Source organism: Tremella mesenterica (assembly GCF_000271645.1).
Source record: "Tremella mesenterica DSM 1558 unplaced genomic scaffold TREMEscaffold_24, whole genome shotgun sequence".
Taxonomy (NCBI): domain Eukaryota; kingdom Fungi; phylum Basidiomycota; class Tremellomycetes; order Tremellales; family Tremellaceae; genus Tremella; species Tremella mesenterica.
This window is the reverse complement of record NW_006711248.1, coordinates 116266-131062: the sequence shown is the minus strand read 5'-3', so window position 1 is coordinate 131062 and position 14797 is coordinate 116266. Positions and strand designations below refer to the sequence as shown.

General features: G+C 51.5%; 3 protein-coding genes across 3 annotated transcripts; 1 reads left to right on the top strand and 2 right to left on the bottom strand.

Annotated features, from left to right (window-relative positions):
- Positions 1-4694: 4694 nt before the first annotated feature.
- On the bottom strand, positions 4695-6292 carry TREMEDRAFT_66512 (uncharacterized protein; the record flags this gene model as incomplete). The annotated part of the gene is made up of 3 exons (XM_007008552.1): positions 4695-4938; positions 5105-5996; positions 6055-6292. 3 exons carry the CDS (start codon positions 6290-6292, stop codon positions 4695-4697), a joined length of 1374 nt encoding a protein of 457 aa, XP_007008614.1.
- Positions 6293-11412: 5120 nt separating this feature from the next.
- TREMEDRAFT_57991 (uncharacterized protein) lies at positions 11413-11595 on the top strand (the record flags this gene model as incomplete). The annotated part of the gene is made up of 1 exon (XM_007008527.1): positions 11413-11595. A coding segment is annotated over one exon (183 nt), but the record flags the coding sequence as incomplete, so codon positions are not given.
- Positions 11596-12938: 1343 nt separating this feature from the next.
- Positions 12939-13571, bottom strand: TREMEDRAFT_66510 (uncharacterized protein; the record flags this gene model as incomplete). Its single annotated transcript, XM_007008551.1, has 3 exons — positions 12939-13142; positions 13213-13321; positions 13408-13571. The coding sequence occupies 3 exons, from the start codon at positions 13569-13571 to the stop codon at positions 12939-12941; spliced, it is 477 nt and encodes a 158-aa protein (XP_007008613.1).
- Between the last annotated feature and the right edge of the window lie 1226 nt (positions 13572-14797).

Here is a 14797-nt window from a genome sequence, read left to right as displayed (position 1 = left end):
TATCCTCTCGCTTTATCCTCTCGCCTTTATCCTCTCGCTTATCCTCTCGCTTTATCCTCTCGCTTTTCTCGTGCCTGCGGCCCTCGCCGCTCGCCACGTGGTTTATCCCCCCAAGTTGTCTCGACATCATCTGTTATTATAATAGACGAGTGTTGGCCAACCTGTCAAATTGACAGGCCCGTCTCCTGACACTCGAGCTGACTCTGTCGACCCGTGGAATCTCTGCCTCTTTTCTCTCTCACACACTCTCTTCTTCTGTGTGAACCTGTGAACCTCTAACGTCTCTCCCCCTTCCCCCTTTATCGTCTCACTTCCGCTCTGCGGCCCTGCGGGGGTCGCCGCTAGCCACGTGGTTTGTCTCCACGTGGTTTATCTCGAGGGTAAATCTGTTATAATAGTAGATTACTACTTGCACGTGAGTCTGGTCATTGTGATTTGTTGTGTGTTGACTGACTTGTTGGATCATTCATTTTGAAACACACATATCCAACCACCGTCTTGCGTTAGCTGGCACCTGGCACTGAGGTCGGATTGGCAAGGTATGAGCCATATCTTGTATTGTAGTCGCGCCTAGTTCCGTGTGGTACCTTCCACCCTTCTCTAGTTTCTTCCACTTCATTCTAGCACTTTCCATCTGCTAGAATGTTCCACCAGTCCCCCTGCTTCCACAGGATTGATTAGAAGTTAAATAGGCTGCTTGTTATTGTTATGCATCCTCTTTCCCTTCCATTGACTTTCTACATTGGAGTCGTGTGCTATTCTCATCCGGCACGCGTCTTACATGTATAACTGTGAGTTTTTGTTTGGGCTTTTGATCCCTAAAAAGACAGCAAGCAGCAAACACTTACCGGCCTCACTTGGAGAGGGTTCAGTCGACACCACAACCTGGCCAAAGCTTTATACATCAGTGCGAGTTACTTACCTCGACCTCGACTTTTCACCCTCTTTCCATTCCTTGCTCCCTGTCTTTGTCTCTTACGTTCTACTCTTTCGTGTCTCTCATGGATGGTCTTTGTTATCGTACGCGTGGTTTCATGGTCACGGACGTCGTCGTCGCGTGACAAACACGTCTTGTTTGAATGTTACTTGATTTTCTGATCAACTACTCACTTTTGTGAAAATTGCTTTTAATCAATCTCTCATCGACCTTGGATAGATCTCTTTGATCTCATACATCACGAGGTATGTTCCCTTACGAAACCCCCATAGCCGAAAGCTCACCAACATAGATTATTCCCGTGTCTGGTTCTGACAGTTTGGAACCAAGGAGAGGGAGGGAACGAGGAAAAGGGGCACAGGGTTTATGGGGGAAAATGCTCAAGGTTTTTCGAAAAAAAGAGGTAAGCGACCTACCTACCTCTAATAATGTACTTCTGTCCACCCTCTAGATCCATAAACGTCCACAGGTTTTGTGACCATCATACTAAACGTTTACCATCACACCTTGCCTTGGTCCTGCCTGCTCTGACAGCCTAGCTTTGTTCGTCGTAAACTAGGATACCGTCGACGAGACCGGTCAACCTCCCCGCACCCGAAAGAGTCAGGGTACCGGTACCCAAATGGATCCGTGTGTGTTCACAGTTTCTGTAAAAGTCGAAAAGAGTAAACTACCAAGTCGAATATTTGTCCTTGAATGTTGAAGATACCCACATGGAAGTGACACCTACTCGGATTGAGTGAAGAGAAGAGGGGTTAACAGCGACGGGAGAGAACACAACCTCACGAATACTATCTGTCATGGACAAAAGTCAGGAATCAGAAATGGGTGAGTCAGGTCTTTGATCTGATATGTATCACTGAAGGACAAAGTTGAAGATGAAAACAAGTTTTTTTCAATAGTACATTGGACATACATATACCTTGCGATGACGAATTTTGGATGTCGATGATCTATCCCATCCACCAGATCCAAACAGTTTTCCCTGATGCCAGATCCCCGAGTACGATCCTACTTGCCAAGTACGTCCAGTGAGGATTCAGTCCGGTTTGTGCACAAAGAGAAGAGCGGGTCACTCGAGACGACGGAAAACCTTGTCGGATGAAATGGGCACTGTCAAGTTTAGAAAGAGAATAGAAGAAAGCTAGGGGAAAGGGGAAAAGCTTCTGGGAGGAAAAAAAAAAGCATCAAAAGTAAGTAGAAAAGCAGATAGAGCGAGCGATGCTGAATTCTTAGTCTGTATGTATCTATCCGAGGTTCAGTCCTATGAATACCATCGGGCCCAATCAAGGGAATGTAATCGACTACATGGCAAATGAAGCAAGACACATAACTCTGCCAATACAGGCTCTCACCCCCCCCCCCCCCCCTGGTTCCTTTTATCACTCCGTGTCCACTTTTCGGATCGTGTCAAAAAGCACGTTTCCTCGATACCGGATCGTCCACAGGCCCGAGTTGTTCAGTGGGAGGGAAGAAGCGATCGCTTGACATGCTTACATGTGCCGACAATGGATGTGAGTCATCTTGTTCCTTGATTGAAAAAACGAAATGATACTTACCGGAAGGCATCGATCCGAGAAAGTTATGTAATGACATCTGAAAAGAGTTCAGGACGTGATGAAACTCGTATCAAGATTACACCATTTACGGTCAAACCCTACTACACCTAGGAGAATGTTCAAAGGCTCATCGGACCAAGAACGGGGGTATTGAAACGAATGCCGAGAAGTTTCAGATACGATTTTTACCCCAGGGGGAGGGAACGTACAGGCTTTTTGTTCTGCTGCGTGATGGTGAAACCAATATCTCGTGTTTCCTGTTTCAACGCCCGCCCCCCATTTCTCAAGGAAGTGGATAAAGAGATCATGTTTCTTGTTTACTCGGTGAGTTATCAATTCTTCTTGTGTGTATGAACGTTAATCTGTATCAGATGTCAATTGACCGAATGACTTGAACCATGATCATGCATGATCATGACCATGACGTCGTCCGACCTGAACTTTACCGATTCAAGCAAGACGGGTTTTTAGGAATTCTTTTCTATCATAAATCAGCCACGTTCCTCGCCCGTCATTATGCGGAAGGGGTGAACAGTCTTACTTGGAGCAAGTTGGAGAAGAGAGGGGAATCTTACACGATCGTCATCCCTTCGGTTTCGGCAACTGGGAGGGGTGGGGGTGAGTTGTGTGTGCCGTTCCTTGGAAATTCCAACTTCCTCCCTTGCTCACTTGGTTTTTTTTTCAAGCTAGACATCTACCTTGCTCATCGAGTGACCGAGCCAGAAAGAAAAGAAGAAGGAGAAAGGAAAAAAGGTCGGCGACTCACTCTCACTCTCACCCTAGCAACGATCCTGCAGGCATTATAGGAGACACTTGGGGAAGTAACCAGAGCGAATGTCTGGAAGCAATCCAAGAGAATGTCTGGAAGCAATCCAGGCGAATGTCTGGAAGTAATCAGAGTGAATGTCTGAATAGATTCAGTGAAAAGAGTAAATGCAATAGACATTCGAACTAACCTTTCCCACATACCCCCCCGGAATCTGCAGTCGAACTGTGATCTACTTACTATACCAAACCTCACATGTTCCATCTGATTAGTTTGCACACCTATCAATACCTCGCAGTAATCCACTCATCCGTCCATCCCCTCCAAATGTCATTTGAGAAGCCAGACCAGGAAGATTCTTTCTTCACACCTTGGAAAAACCCACAAAAAGTGAGAGTTGGAGTTTGTCATCCACCCAAGTGACATTCCTTTCGTTTTGTGGATTGTGATGACAAACCCTGATCGGAGAGGAAAGCTCGGGGAAACGACGTCCAATTTGAGCTGAGCTTGCCCTTTCCAAGATTGAAAATGATCGGAATGACGGGGGGGGGACAAGTGAGGCGAGTACACCCAGTGGAGAAATGGTACCATCCACAGTAAGGCACGTTGACGTTTATCCCAACTTCCGGTTTTTGTTATTTTCCATTTTCAAGCGAAGACAAAAAGAGCAATTGGGAGACGCCGTTCGCGACGTTTTGTGACATTCTCTCTGTCGAAATTCGGGGACTGACTGGCAAATTCTTCCACAAAGTTAGAATTGACACGGATTCGCTTTGGTTCTAGCTTCCAAAAAAAAAAACATGCATCCCATTGAGAGGGGAAGAAAGACAGCGAGTCGTGGTCGTTTGTCTCGAGAAAAATAAAGGGTACGTATAATCCAAAGTATCTTGTCTTTTACCCTTTGTCTGGACTACTTTCACATGTTTGGAGAGAAATGGGTAGCGAGCGCCTGTGGGTTTGGGTTTGGGTTTGGGTGTGTACATGTATTATTATCCGTTGATACATTGACAGAACATATAATCATATATCATTTCTACAAATCTCTGAAGAGGGATGGATCTTAAAACATCAATTTATCCATCGTTTTCAACAGGTAAGAAAAGAAAACACTTTGGGATTGATTACCATTTGTTTTTTTTTTTCCGGTGCCCTTTTCCATTGATGAAATACCTTTTTGAGGATACTTGATACTTTAATCCACAACTGTCTCTTTGGGTATAAGATCATTTATACTCCCCTCTTCCAGTGTATCTTCTAGGTCTGTCAAAACACCTAACATCATCTGATAGCCGTCGTAATGTTTTTTTTTTTCCTTCAGGTATAGAGGTGAATAAGAAAGAGGCCCGCAGATGCAGGTTTTTGGACGAATAGTCGACGAATTGACCAAGTTAGTTAGGTGGGTGACATTCTTTTCCTTCATCTTTTGACGTTTTCAAAAGTACTGGGTAAATCCTCCATGTTCATCATGGTATTGGACTTTTGCACAGGTTTCAATGTTTTTGACCCACCCGCGGGGTGTGGGAGGAGCTATGAAGAATTTTATTAGGGCGATGTGTTTGTTGGATTTGGTGACAGCATGCTTTAAAGAATTCAAAGCATCGTCCGCCATCCGCCATGGGTTGGGTTGTTTTGATCCCCAGACGGAGCATCTGTAAGCCATCTTTTTCTCAAAAACGCTGCGATGCATCACTTTGGCCACGTGCGGGAAAACCACGTTTGCATCATTTACTCGGAAAACCTGTATGGAGAAACCGCGACGTAACACTTTTGACGACACCCGATATTGATGTGTCGTCACACACGCTGCCCTACCCCTACTTCGCCATGACGGTCCAAACTCACCACACCTCCGTACCAGGTCCATGAGCTTGCCATGAGGCCAACCTCGCGAGCAGCCAACCTGGCGTTTCGAACGAAGCTTGCCCCACCTCTTCAACGTCCACCACCAGACTCTGTTCGTCGTTCTCGTCCGCCGACAATCGGTCACGATGCACTACGACGCTGCGATCCAAAGTTGTGTCGGCGGGCGTATCGGCAGGACGAGGGGAGAGAAAGCTCGCGGGAGTCGACCAAGGATCAAGAGTGTGATTTGCTAGACGACGATAGTCCACAGGCGTGAGATATGTAGTGGTCATTACGGAAGACCGAGGAGTGGAGAATGACGAGGGAGGATGGATGGACGGAGAAGAATCGAATCGTTCCTCATCTCTGGCTGGATCAGACGTGTGAGAGACTTGGGACATTCGGCATTTCCGTGTTGTCGGCAACAAGGATGGAGTGGACACTGGGTAACGTTGGAGCTCGAGGTGACGAGGAGATGTCGATTCTGACAAGGGTGGGGGTGGGACAGATGAGATTAGGAGATGCCAAGCCGACCGAGGAGGGAGAGGACGTAGAGAGGGAGGAGATTGGATAACAGACTGAGTGTAAGAGGAAGAGAAAAACCAAGGGGAAGCTGTCGCGGCCATGGTGGACGGAGAACATGTCCCAGTCGAAGACGTATCAAAGTGTTTTTCTCTCCTTGCTGGCGTACGAGTCTTGATCGTTCCTTCGGCCTCTGTCGAGATGGTCGGGTGGTCGGGGTGAAAAGGTGGAGCTTGGTCGTCGTCGGCTCTCATGAGCTCCATAGGTATCGGTTTCCTCTCTCTCCCTCGCCTCGCCAACAGACGGCCGCTCTGCTCGAGCTCATCGTCCAGCAGCACCCTCACGGCGTCCAGACCTCTGTTCGAGGTGACTGTAGGGTGAGCTTTGAAGACGCGGGGGGGGGGGGTTTTGGAGCGAGATTGACGCACCCTTGCGTCTGATCATGGTCATCTTGCGGAGAGTGGACCAGAGAGAACGACGAGTCGTCTCGTCGTTCCCGTACCCGTTCTCTGCGGTGGGGTTCTTGTTGTTGTCGTCGTCGTCGCCGCCGTCGGATGACCGGGGGACCAACGTCCAGCCCGATTCGGATTCCCATGCGATGGGTGTCAAGGGGGACAGAGTGAGTGGGTCCAAGGGTGAGTCGAGTGGGTGAAAGATGCTGCTCATGGTGGGTGAAGTGACTTGTGTCGTCATCGTCGTCATCGTCGTCATCGTCGTCATCGTCGTCATCGTCGTCATCGTCGTCGTCGTCGTCGTCGTCGTCGTCATCGTCGTCATCGTCGTCGTCGTCATCGTCCGTGTCCAAAAGTGAAGTGACGATATTCGGATATTCGAACCGGAGTTTATAGTTTCACACGTTAACGCCGAGAGTGGCGCCACACTCAACCACGTGTTCGCTGCCCCCCTCTACATATATCTCCCGGACCATCTATATGACGCGCAAGATGCATTCAACACATCTCACCCAACTAAATACAGATATCTACTCAAACATCCCGTGACATGGCGTCTAGTATATATATGTCTGATGTCATACCAATACTGCTATACTGTGCTCATCCACCCCGAGTGCAAGTCTGAGAGACCAAGACATGTTGAAGAGCGACCTGTGCATAGGGTAGGACGACTGTCGGGTGGCGAGAGAAAAGACGCACGCCTAAGACGCCTCCCTCCGTGCCTATCTCCGAAAGACTTCTTCTTAGTGTTTTTCACTCGTTCCTTTTCTTTTCCCAAAAGACATCATGTATAGAGCAGCCGCTCGCTACGATGACGACGATGACGACGACGACGACGACGACGACGATGACGACGATGACGACGATGACGACGATGACGACGATGACGACGATGACGACGACGACGACGATGACAACGATGACAACAATGACAACCGCACGGTCACCGTCACTCGTGACAACGCCTCGCTGTACACCGTCGTCCGTCACCCTCTCACCCTCCTCGCCTTGGCCGCCGACCAAGTCAAGCTTCTCGACGGTTTGGTCATCAGCTGGATGCCATCCGAGTGGCAAGGTCACGTCGTCCCTCCCGCCGTGATAGATCTGATAAAGGTCAGTCTCTTGCTCACTCACTCACTCACTCACTGTTGGTGTCATGTTCTGACCGTCAGTCCATGGGTGGTACCCCTACCCGTTTCCCTTCACATTTTGACCTCCTCCTACGTCCCACCCTCCCCGACGCCCGCCTCCCTCTCCTCTCCTCTTCACCTCGTCGGTCCACATCCCCTCCATGGGTCCCGCTCAAAGACCTCTCCGCTGTCTCGCTAGCCGTTCAAGCCCTCGACGCCCTCGCACCTCTCCCCAACCCCCTCCTCGTCCTTCCCAAACAACGTCGCGTCATCAACCGGGCTTGGCTCGAGGCTTCGGCCAGGACCGGAGCGCTCGTCGTCCTGCCCGATGCCAAGGAATGCGACCGGACGTTCTTGTCTCTCCTCGACGAGCCGGGTGGGGATGCGCGTGCGAGCGAGACAAACGTCGAGGCCCCGGTGAGCAAAGCAGCATCGCTCGGTCGACGAACGCATCACCCCTTCATCCCCGCCGACAGGGCCATACGGTTTTACATCGTCCTCGTCGCTTTCCTCGCGTGGGATTTCCCGTCTTCCACCATGGGAAGACCGCCCAAGTTGGTCGATGGGGACGAGCGAGGGAAAGGGGTGTTGGCCGGGTCTCTGAATGCGTTGAGGAAACAGTTGACCGTACGTCGCTCACTCACTCTCTCACTCTCACTCTCTCTCTCTCTCTTGCTCTTTTCTTTCTCCCTCCCGCCTTTTGCGATCTGACCCTCACATCGAATCTCTCTCGCCGACACCGCTCTCTCTCTCTCTCTTTCATCTCTCCTTCCCCCCCCTCTAATGTCTCTACATCTATCTCTTTCATCCCCACGACATCGCACAAACATAGCTCTCAGCTTCATACCCTCGCGCAGCTCCATCCCCCCTTGACACACCGCACAACGACCATGCAGCTGACGACACAGGTTCGGATCGGAGGTATATCCGACGACATACGCATCTTCAGATCTCACTTGCAAACCGCCTTCCCCGACGCACCCTTCTCCACCAGTCCAAACCCTCTAGGCAGGGCGCGAGTGACCCCCGCCGTCTCTGCGAGCTCTGGGCCCGCGCACCGACGTCGAGTGTTGCCCGGCAAGGCGATGTTTCTGCCAGAGCCTGGGCTAGAAACACCGCCAGAACCAGAACCACAACCACGACCACTGCCGTCTCAGCCAATCCGAACACGCTCACCCACAAGCAAGAACGGCAAGAGAGCCAGAGACCGCGAGGACGATTCCAGGTCGATCAGACCGAAATTCGGTGAGTTTATCACACAACTTTTGATCGCTGTTCTTTCCCCTTGCTTTTTCCCTCTCCTTGTCATCTCCCCCACCCCTTTCGGAACAGTCTCCAAGTGGTACCCGACCTCTGAGTCTTCTTGCTGGCCAAATCCTCTTGCTACATCTGTCAGAACCGGGACCGATCCTCCCAGTCCGAGCTTATACTCGCCCGATCCCTGTTGCTCGTCTGAAGCGTCTTCGGTTTCATATCGCGATTTTCTAGTCGAACGCGAGCTCGAACAAGTCCAGAACGCAGGCTCGAGCTCGAACGCAAGTTGACTCGCAGGTGAAACACATGACACTCCCCACATGGATGGTGCTTCGACCCCCGGGCTTGCCCCGGATACATGTACATCTCCAGGTCGGGATCGGGTTCCGGAAAGAGACGCAGATCGGCTAGTCGAGTCAGAGACGGAGACGGAGCGTGTTCCGACGGCGCGCTCTCATATCTCGTCAGAGGTTTGGCCTCGGCCGAGCTTCTCATTTTGGACGGCACTCAATGTGAGCATTTTGGTTTCTTTGTGAAACACTGTCTCTGTATCCCTCTCGGTCTCATCTCTATCTCCATGGTAAATCCCGCCTCGCTCACGGTGGAAATGCCTGAACATGACTCGTTTCTGCTTGCAAGTCGGTCGGTGGGATGGTCAGTCGGTGGGATGATCAGTCAGTGGGATGAGATGCAAGGAAAGTGAGATGATAGTATACACGCTGATCCACTCTCTCGTAGGCTGAACAGCTGGCAAGTCCACCCATCATCTCGGCCAACACCCTTTCCCAGTGTTCCCTCTCATGCCAAATAAGATTCCACAAGCACTCGCCTCGCTTCCCCCCCCCCCCCCCTGCCCATCAGCGCTTCGACTGACGTGCAGGCTCTCTCGTCGGAATTTCTCGTCTCATTCGCAACCTTTCACTCGCCCTTTCCCCGCTCCGAACCCACCCACTCGGTTTCGCTCGGCCGACCCGACTTGTTTGGTCTGGGACACAGCGGGAGAATGGCCGGTGTCGATTGGGGCGAGATCCGTCTTTTGGCTCAAGGCCCCCGTCAAGGATCTGGAGAGGGCAAGATGGCGAGCAGAGATCGGAGAGGAGTACTGCAGATGCCGGTTCTGTACTGTCTTGGGACGGCTATGGCCTGCAATCATGTTGATGATGATATAGGTCGGTTTTTCTGAATCCACATCCTACTGGCCCACATGTCCCTCCCTTGTCGTGTCGCACGTTGTATCTCTCATCGTTACGTGACTGTGCCCGCTGGACAATCCATGTCGCTCGTGACTCTCTCATCCCGCCCCCTCGCCCCTCGAGTTTCAGACGTGGGTCATCCTACCCCTCGGGTTCCACCCGCCGGCCGCTGCATCTCTGCCAGAAAGCGCGAGGGACCATGGGTCAAGACTGACCAATTCAGTCAGATCGCCATCGAGACCTTCACACCGGTCCAAAGTGCACGTACAGTGTCTACCTCCTATAGATCTCGACCTCGTTCAGCTGTACAATCTTCTCGACCAGCCTCACGTATCTCCGTTCCACTCGCCAGAGTGCGAGCCGGGTCGATACGCTGAATCGGATTTTGGAAAGCCCGGACCGGTATTTGATTCTGTCATTCGTTTCCTTGTACGTCGCATCATCCTTGACCCATCACGTCATTCATTACATTTCCCCGTTCCACGCATTTCCACTTTGTTTCCCTCGTCTGGCATCTGACATTCAAGACACCTCGGTCTTTCGCCAACCCGTCGCTCGTTTCCTCGTCTTGGCTTTGCTTGCCCTTTGTCCCGTCCGCCCCTCTTTCCCCGTCCTTGCAGTCATATGCAAACCGGTCCATATGTCTGAAATTGGCTCGCTCTCCGACCTCTTCCACTCACGCCCACGCCTCTCACTTCCGAAGCAAACTTAGCATGTGCCCACAGCGCGTTCATCACTCCCCCTGCCGAGAACACTGTTGCTTTCGTCGTGATGCTGACGTCAGACCGAAGAGCAGAACGACGGTGACATCTTGACCGTTCGCCCGGCAAGGCTCGTCGTACCCTTGTTCGTCAACAGCTCTGAATGGGCTCTGGCCGCCTTGGACCTGACGCTCGAGGCCGGATCCAGCCCTGGATTGGGTATTGACCCTGCACGCTTTTTGAGCGTCGTAGTGACTTTCTGGACACCTCGGTCTTTTCACTGGTCCTTGTCGTCTTGGAAGCATGGATCGTCGCCATCGACATTGAGCACGCACGAAGGCATCCGTCTGGGATGGCAGCGCGGCGAGGTTGAGGTTGAGATTGCACAGACGACCAAGGTGGAGAGAGGGACGTTGAGGATTGAAAGTGATAGCAGCAAAACGGTCGGCGATGAGACTGAGCGGACTGTCGACAAGGTATAGATTGTCCCGTTTTTTGTCTTTGCTCCTAACCCCCTCGTTCTTTCGTTGACAATTCCCTCTCCTCGTGTGGACTCCCCTTGGTGTTCCTGTGTACCCCTGCTCTGACTCTCACTCGTACACCCCACAAATCCGAATGCTGGATCTGAAGAGAAAAGGAAATGCGCCGACGATCTGATGGATGGTGGAGGATTGTACGCTGACACGTAGTTCCTGAACCAAATGATCCTGGTCTTACATTCCACCTGGTCGACTCGAGGTGCTGGAATCGTAGACATCAAGGCGAGTCTGATTTCCTTCCCCTCTTTCCCTCCCCCCGCGGCGCTCAAGGCCGCCCATCGCCTCGGCGGATTCACATAGCTCCACCGAGTAGAGAGGGAGAAAGAGATTGAAGCTACCGCCGTCGTCGAACACGATTTCGGTGATTATGACGCTGACTCTCAGACGTCACCCCTCACACTCCCTTTCGACCTGACAGAGTCTTCCATGGGCGTCGTGCTCGCCCTGGAACTGCTCATGACCGGTCGACTCGCTCACTCTGAAACGGAGAAGGGAGAGGAAAAGGAAAAGAAGACGACCCCATCCATGGTCGATGTCCCCGAAGACTTGGGAACCCGTCTGGTGTATTGGCTCAAAGAGACGTGGTGGACCTCGCCATCCGACCGGTGATTACATCGTTCCTCGTGTCCGTGTACGAGTACGAGTACGGGTACGGGCTTTGTCGAGTACTGCTGTCATCCATCTGTTTGGGCAGTAGGTCATATACTTGCGTACAAGTCATGTATGGTCCATGGTCTGGCAAACCTGGCCCCGGTGACTCGAGTGGAACGTGGTGTCGTGACATGAGAGGGGATGAGTGCTCGCTTGGATCCAAGGTGAATACGATACTCTCTCCTCACCATCATTTGATCTGCTCTCGTTTCGTCTTTTTCTCTCTCTCTCCCCCCCCCCCCCCCCCTCTCTCTCTCTGTTCGTATTGTTGTCTTGAAGAGTAGCTTGACATGCGTCCCTCTCTCTCCCTCTCTCTCTCCCTCTCTCCCTCTCTCTCTCTCTTCCCGCCTCGTTCTCATCTCCCAGTCCTCGGGGAACCAGCTTGACCTAGTGCTCGGACCGCTGGACCTGAACCGTCTCCATCCCCCCTGCCCGTCGCAAACTTTTTTCTCTGATCCCAGGACATGTCGTCCCCGGGGCGCCTTGTGACCCTTTCCGTCCCTCGCCGCGGTGTTGGTTTGCAGCATCGCCTGACGGTGACGTTGGCGCTGATGGATAGACACGATCGAACCGTCTGGCAGAAACCATCCTAGCCCCACAAGACTCGGACGACCCGAGGGGAACAGCACGAGTTGATGGACGACTTCGATCCTCGTGTGCTTGTTCGTGGTCGAGCGGTTCGCCTCGGATTCTCGAGACAAGGCGCTGCTCGGCTCGACTTGCGGTTCAAGAAAGATAGATACCTTGTTTAGGAAAACAGACCAAGGTCATCCCACCGTCTGGAATCACGCGCTCTTCAGGTTGTAATTGGTCATTATGACCATGTACCTTTTTTGCCTTTTTTTTGTGATATTCCCGATATGCGTTGACGTGATGAAGCTACTCACTACTCACTACGGCTCGTGGCTTGTGGCTTGCGACTCGACTCCCTGCCGTTCTCAAATCCTAGCGATTTCCGTCACGCACCAAACGTGAACGTGAACGTCGCGATGGAGGACGTAGGATCGCATACCCGATGACCGACTCGTCTGGGGAAGAGTGACAGGTCGAGGAGAAGGAAGAGTGGGTGATCAGGTCTGTCGTCCACACCATACGTTTTCCAACCGAGACAAATCGATACCCCAGGGGTTACGCTTGATCGTCTACGAGCACGTGTAGAGAGAGAACGATAGTTAGAGTTCTCAGACTCACTTGGTTATGCTACCAGTGCCATTCATGCCAAAGGTTTCAAATACGACATGTTGATTCTAACTAACCCTCGTCTGGCATATCCCATCATTCATCATCTCTTGAGAGCCCGAATCCGTCCCCTCGATTTCTTCTCGTCCTACGCACCCCCGACCTCATGCTACCCGTCCCCCTCCCTCGCCCACGGGTTTTTCATACCGCTCAACTCGTCAAAGATTCCCCGGTCGGTCGTAGAGCCTGTTTAGCCGCACGTACAGCCGCTTTCAGTTCGTCGGAGAATTTCGAAGGAGGGGGAGGTGAGACTGCTTGGTGTGGTTCCCACTGCACCTTGTGCTTGTTTCCCCTCGTCTTCCCGGGTTCTTCAGCCTTACGAACTCGCAGAGGTCGAGTCAATGGTGTCGATGTCTGTTTTGGTAAGCCCATGTGTCTTTTTCTTCCTTTGTTCTTTTCCTCTAAAATGAGTATATAGACTCACGATCGGATAATCTTCTTGACCCCGTTCCATATCCATATCCATATCCATCACCTGATCTCGTGGTTTGATCTTGTCCCCACCTGTCGGATGGATCACCTCCCCTCCCCGCCTGCATCTGGTGGATGGGGATGGATCTGATCCCCAATGACCATGGTTCCTTTCGACTCTATCCCTGATTCCCTGACGTGGACTAACATGTCCTCGATGAGCCCGTACAGAAGAGTGTCATCAATGACGAGCTCATGCTCTTGCTCGTCTCGCCCTTGACGCCTCTCGTTCTCTTGTCCAAATCCAACTTTCTCTTTCGAATGAATCATCTTTTCCTCCCAATTCTGCATGTCCGTCTCTCCCTCTCCCATTCCGTCGACGAATGGCTCTTAGCCCAGGACAGGGGTCGGGGTCATAGTGATCGATCCACGACGGGACCCATTCGTCATTAGGTCCATTGACCTCGTCGTCGTCACCGCCATCGCAGACGTAGCTCGAGGTGATGGTGGTAACTTGGGCGAAGAAAGACTAGGACCTAATATCTTTTTCTGGTGGGCTCGACGATGAGCTAATTCAATCGAGGGTGATGCAGGTGTGGAAGGAATATCCATCAATTTCATTCGTCCTCGACGATTACGTCGTCCAGGTGCATTGAGGTCGTTTCGTGGACGTCACCTGGCCCGGTGGCCTCGCTCACGCTCACGGGTGACGGTGGGGTGAGAGGACGGACAGGGTTCGAAAGGTTCTTAATCTCAATGGAACCGAATGCGTCGACACCAGGGAGGTTGACGTTAAGGGGACAAGTGGGAAAACGCAGAGGTGGGATGAAAGTCGACAGGGAGAGGTTTCGATGGAGAGGAATGTAATGGAGAAGGAGGAGTGAGTTTGTTAATGACGACGTAGGGTGAGAAGGAGACGTGTTCATCTTGGTAGGACAGCTGACCGAAAGTGAGAGCCAACAGGGGATGCTGCTGTTGCTGTACGTTGCCGTGCTCGAGTTGGGAGTGGTATTTTTTCCAAAGTGATGGCGACATGGTCGATGGATGTGATGGGATGCAACGCCGTAAAAATTGTTGTCTTGGTTATACACAAAGAGAAAACTCGGCCATGTCACGTGCGCGTGCCACAACACAGCCTCGTTTGGATAACAAAGTCCATTTTAAATGTCATAAAATTACCACGTGTACCTCTCCTCCTTTGCGTGCAGGTTTATGTGCATCTATCTCGGCCATTACATTTCTCATTGATCAACTAAGCAAATCAATCACTTTGGATTTCTTCCCATGCCATCGAAACCCCCCCCGGAGCCCACCTGTTGCAAGGTTTGGAAGACGCCACATTGCTTCTGTTTCCTCTGCTGGACAATCATCCCTCAAGAACCTGTTTGGAAGATTTAATTCAAGCACATCACCAAATCTCTGCAAATCATCGCTTAGATCAATACCCAGCTGTCCTTAACACTCTTCTCTGACCCTCTTTTCTATCACAGTGACATTCTCCTCCTCACAGAAACGAGGGATTTGTCATAAACAAGCATTTCACATGTCTTTCTGATATTGTCGACTTTTTCAAGGACGATCCAGTGTTTTTTATCAAG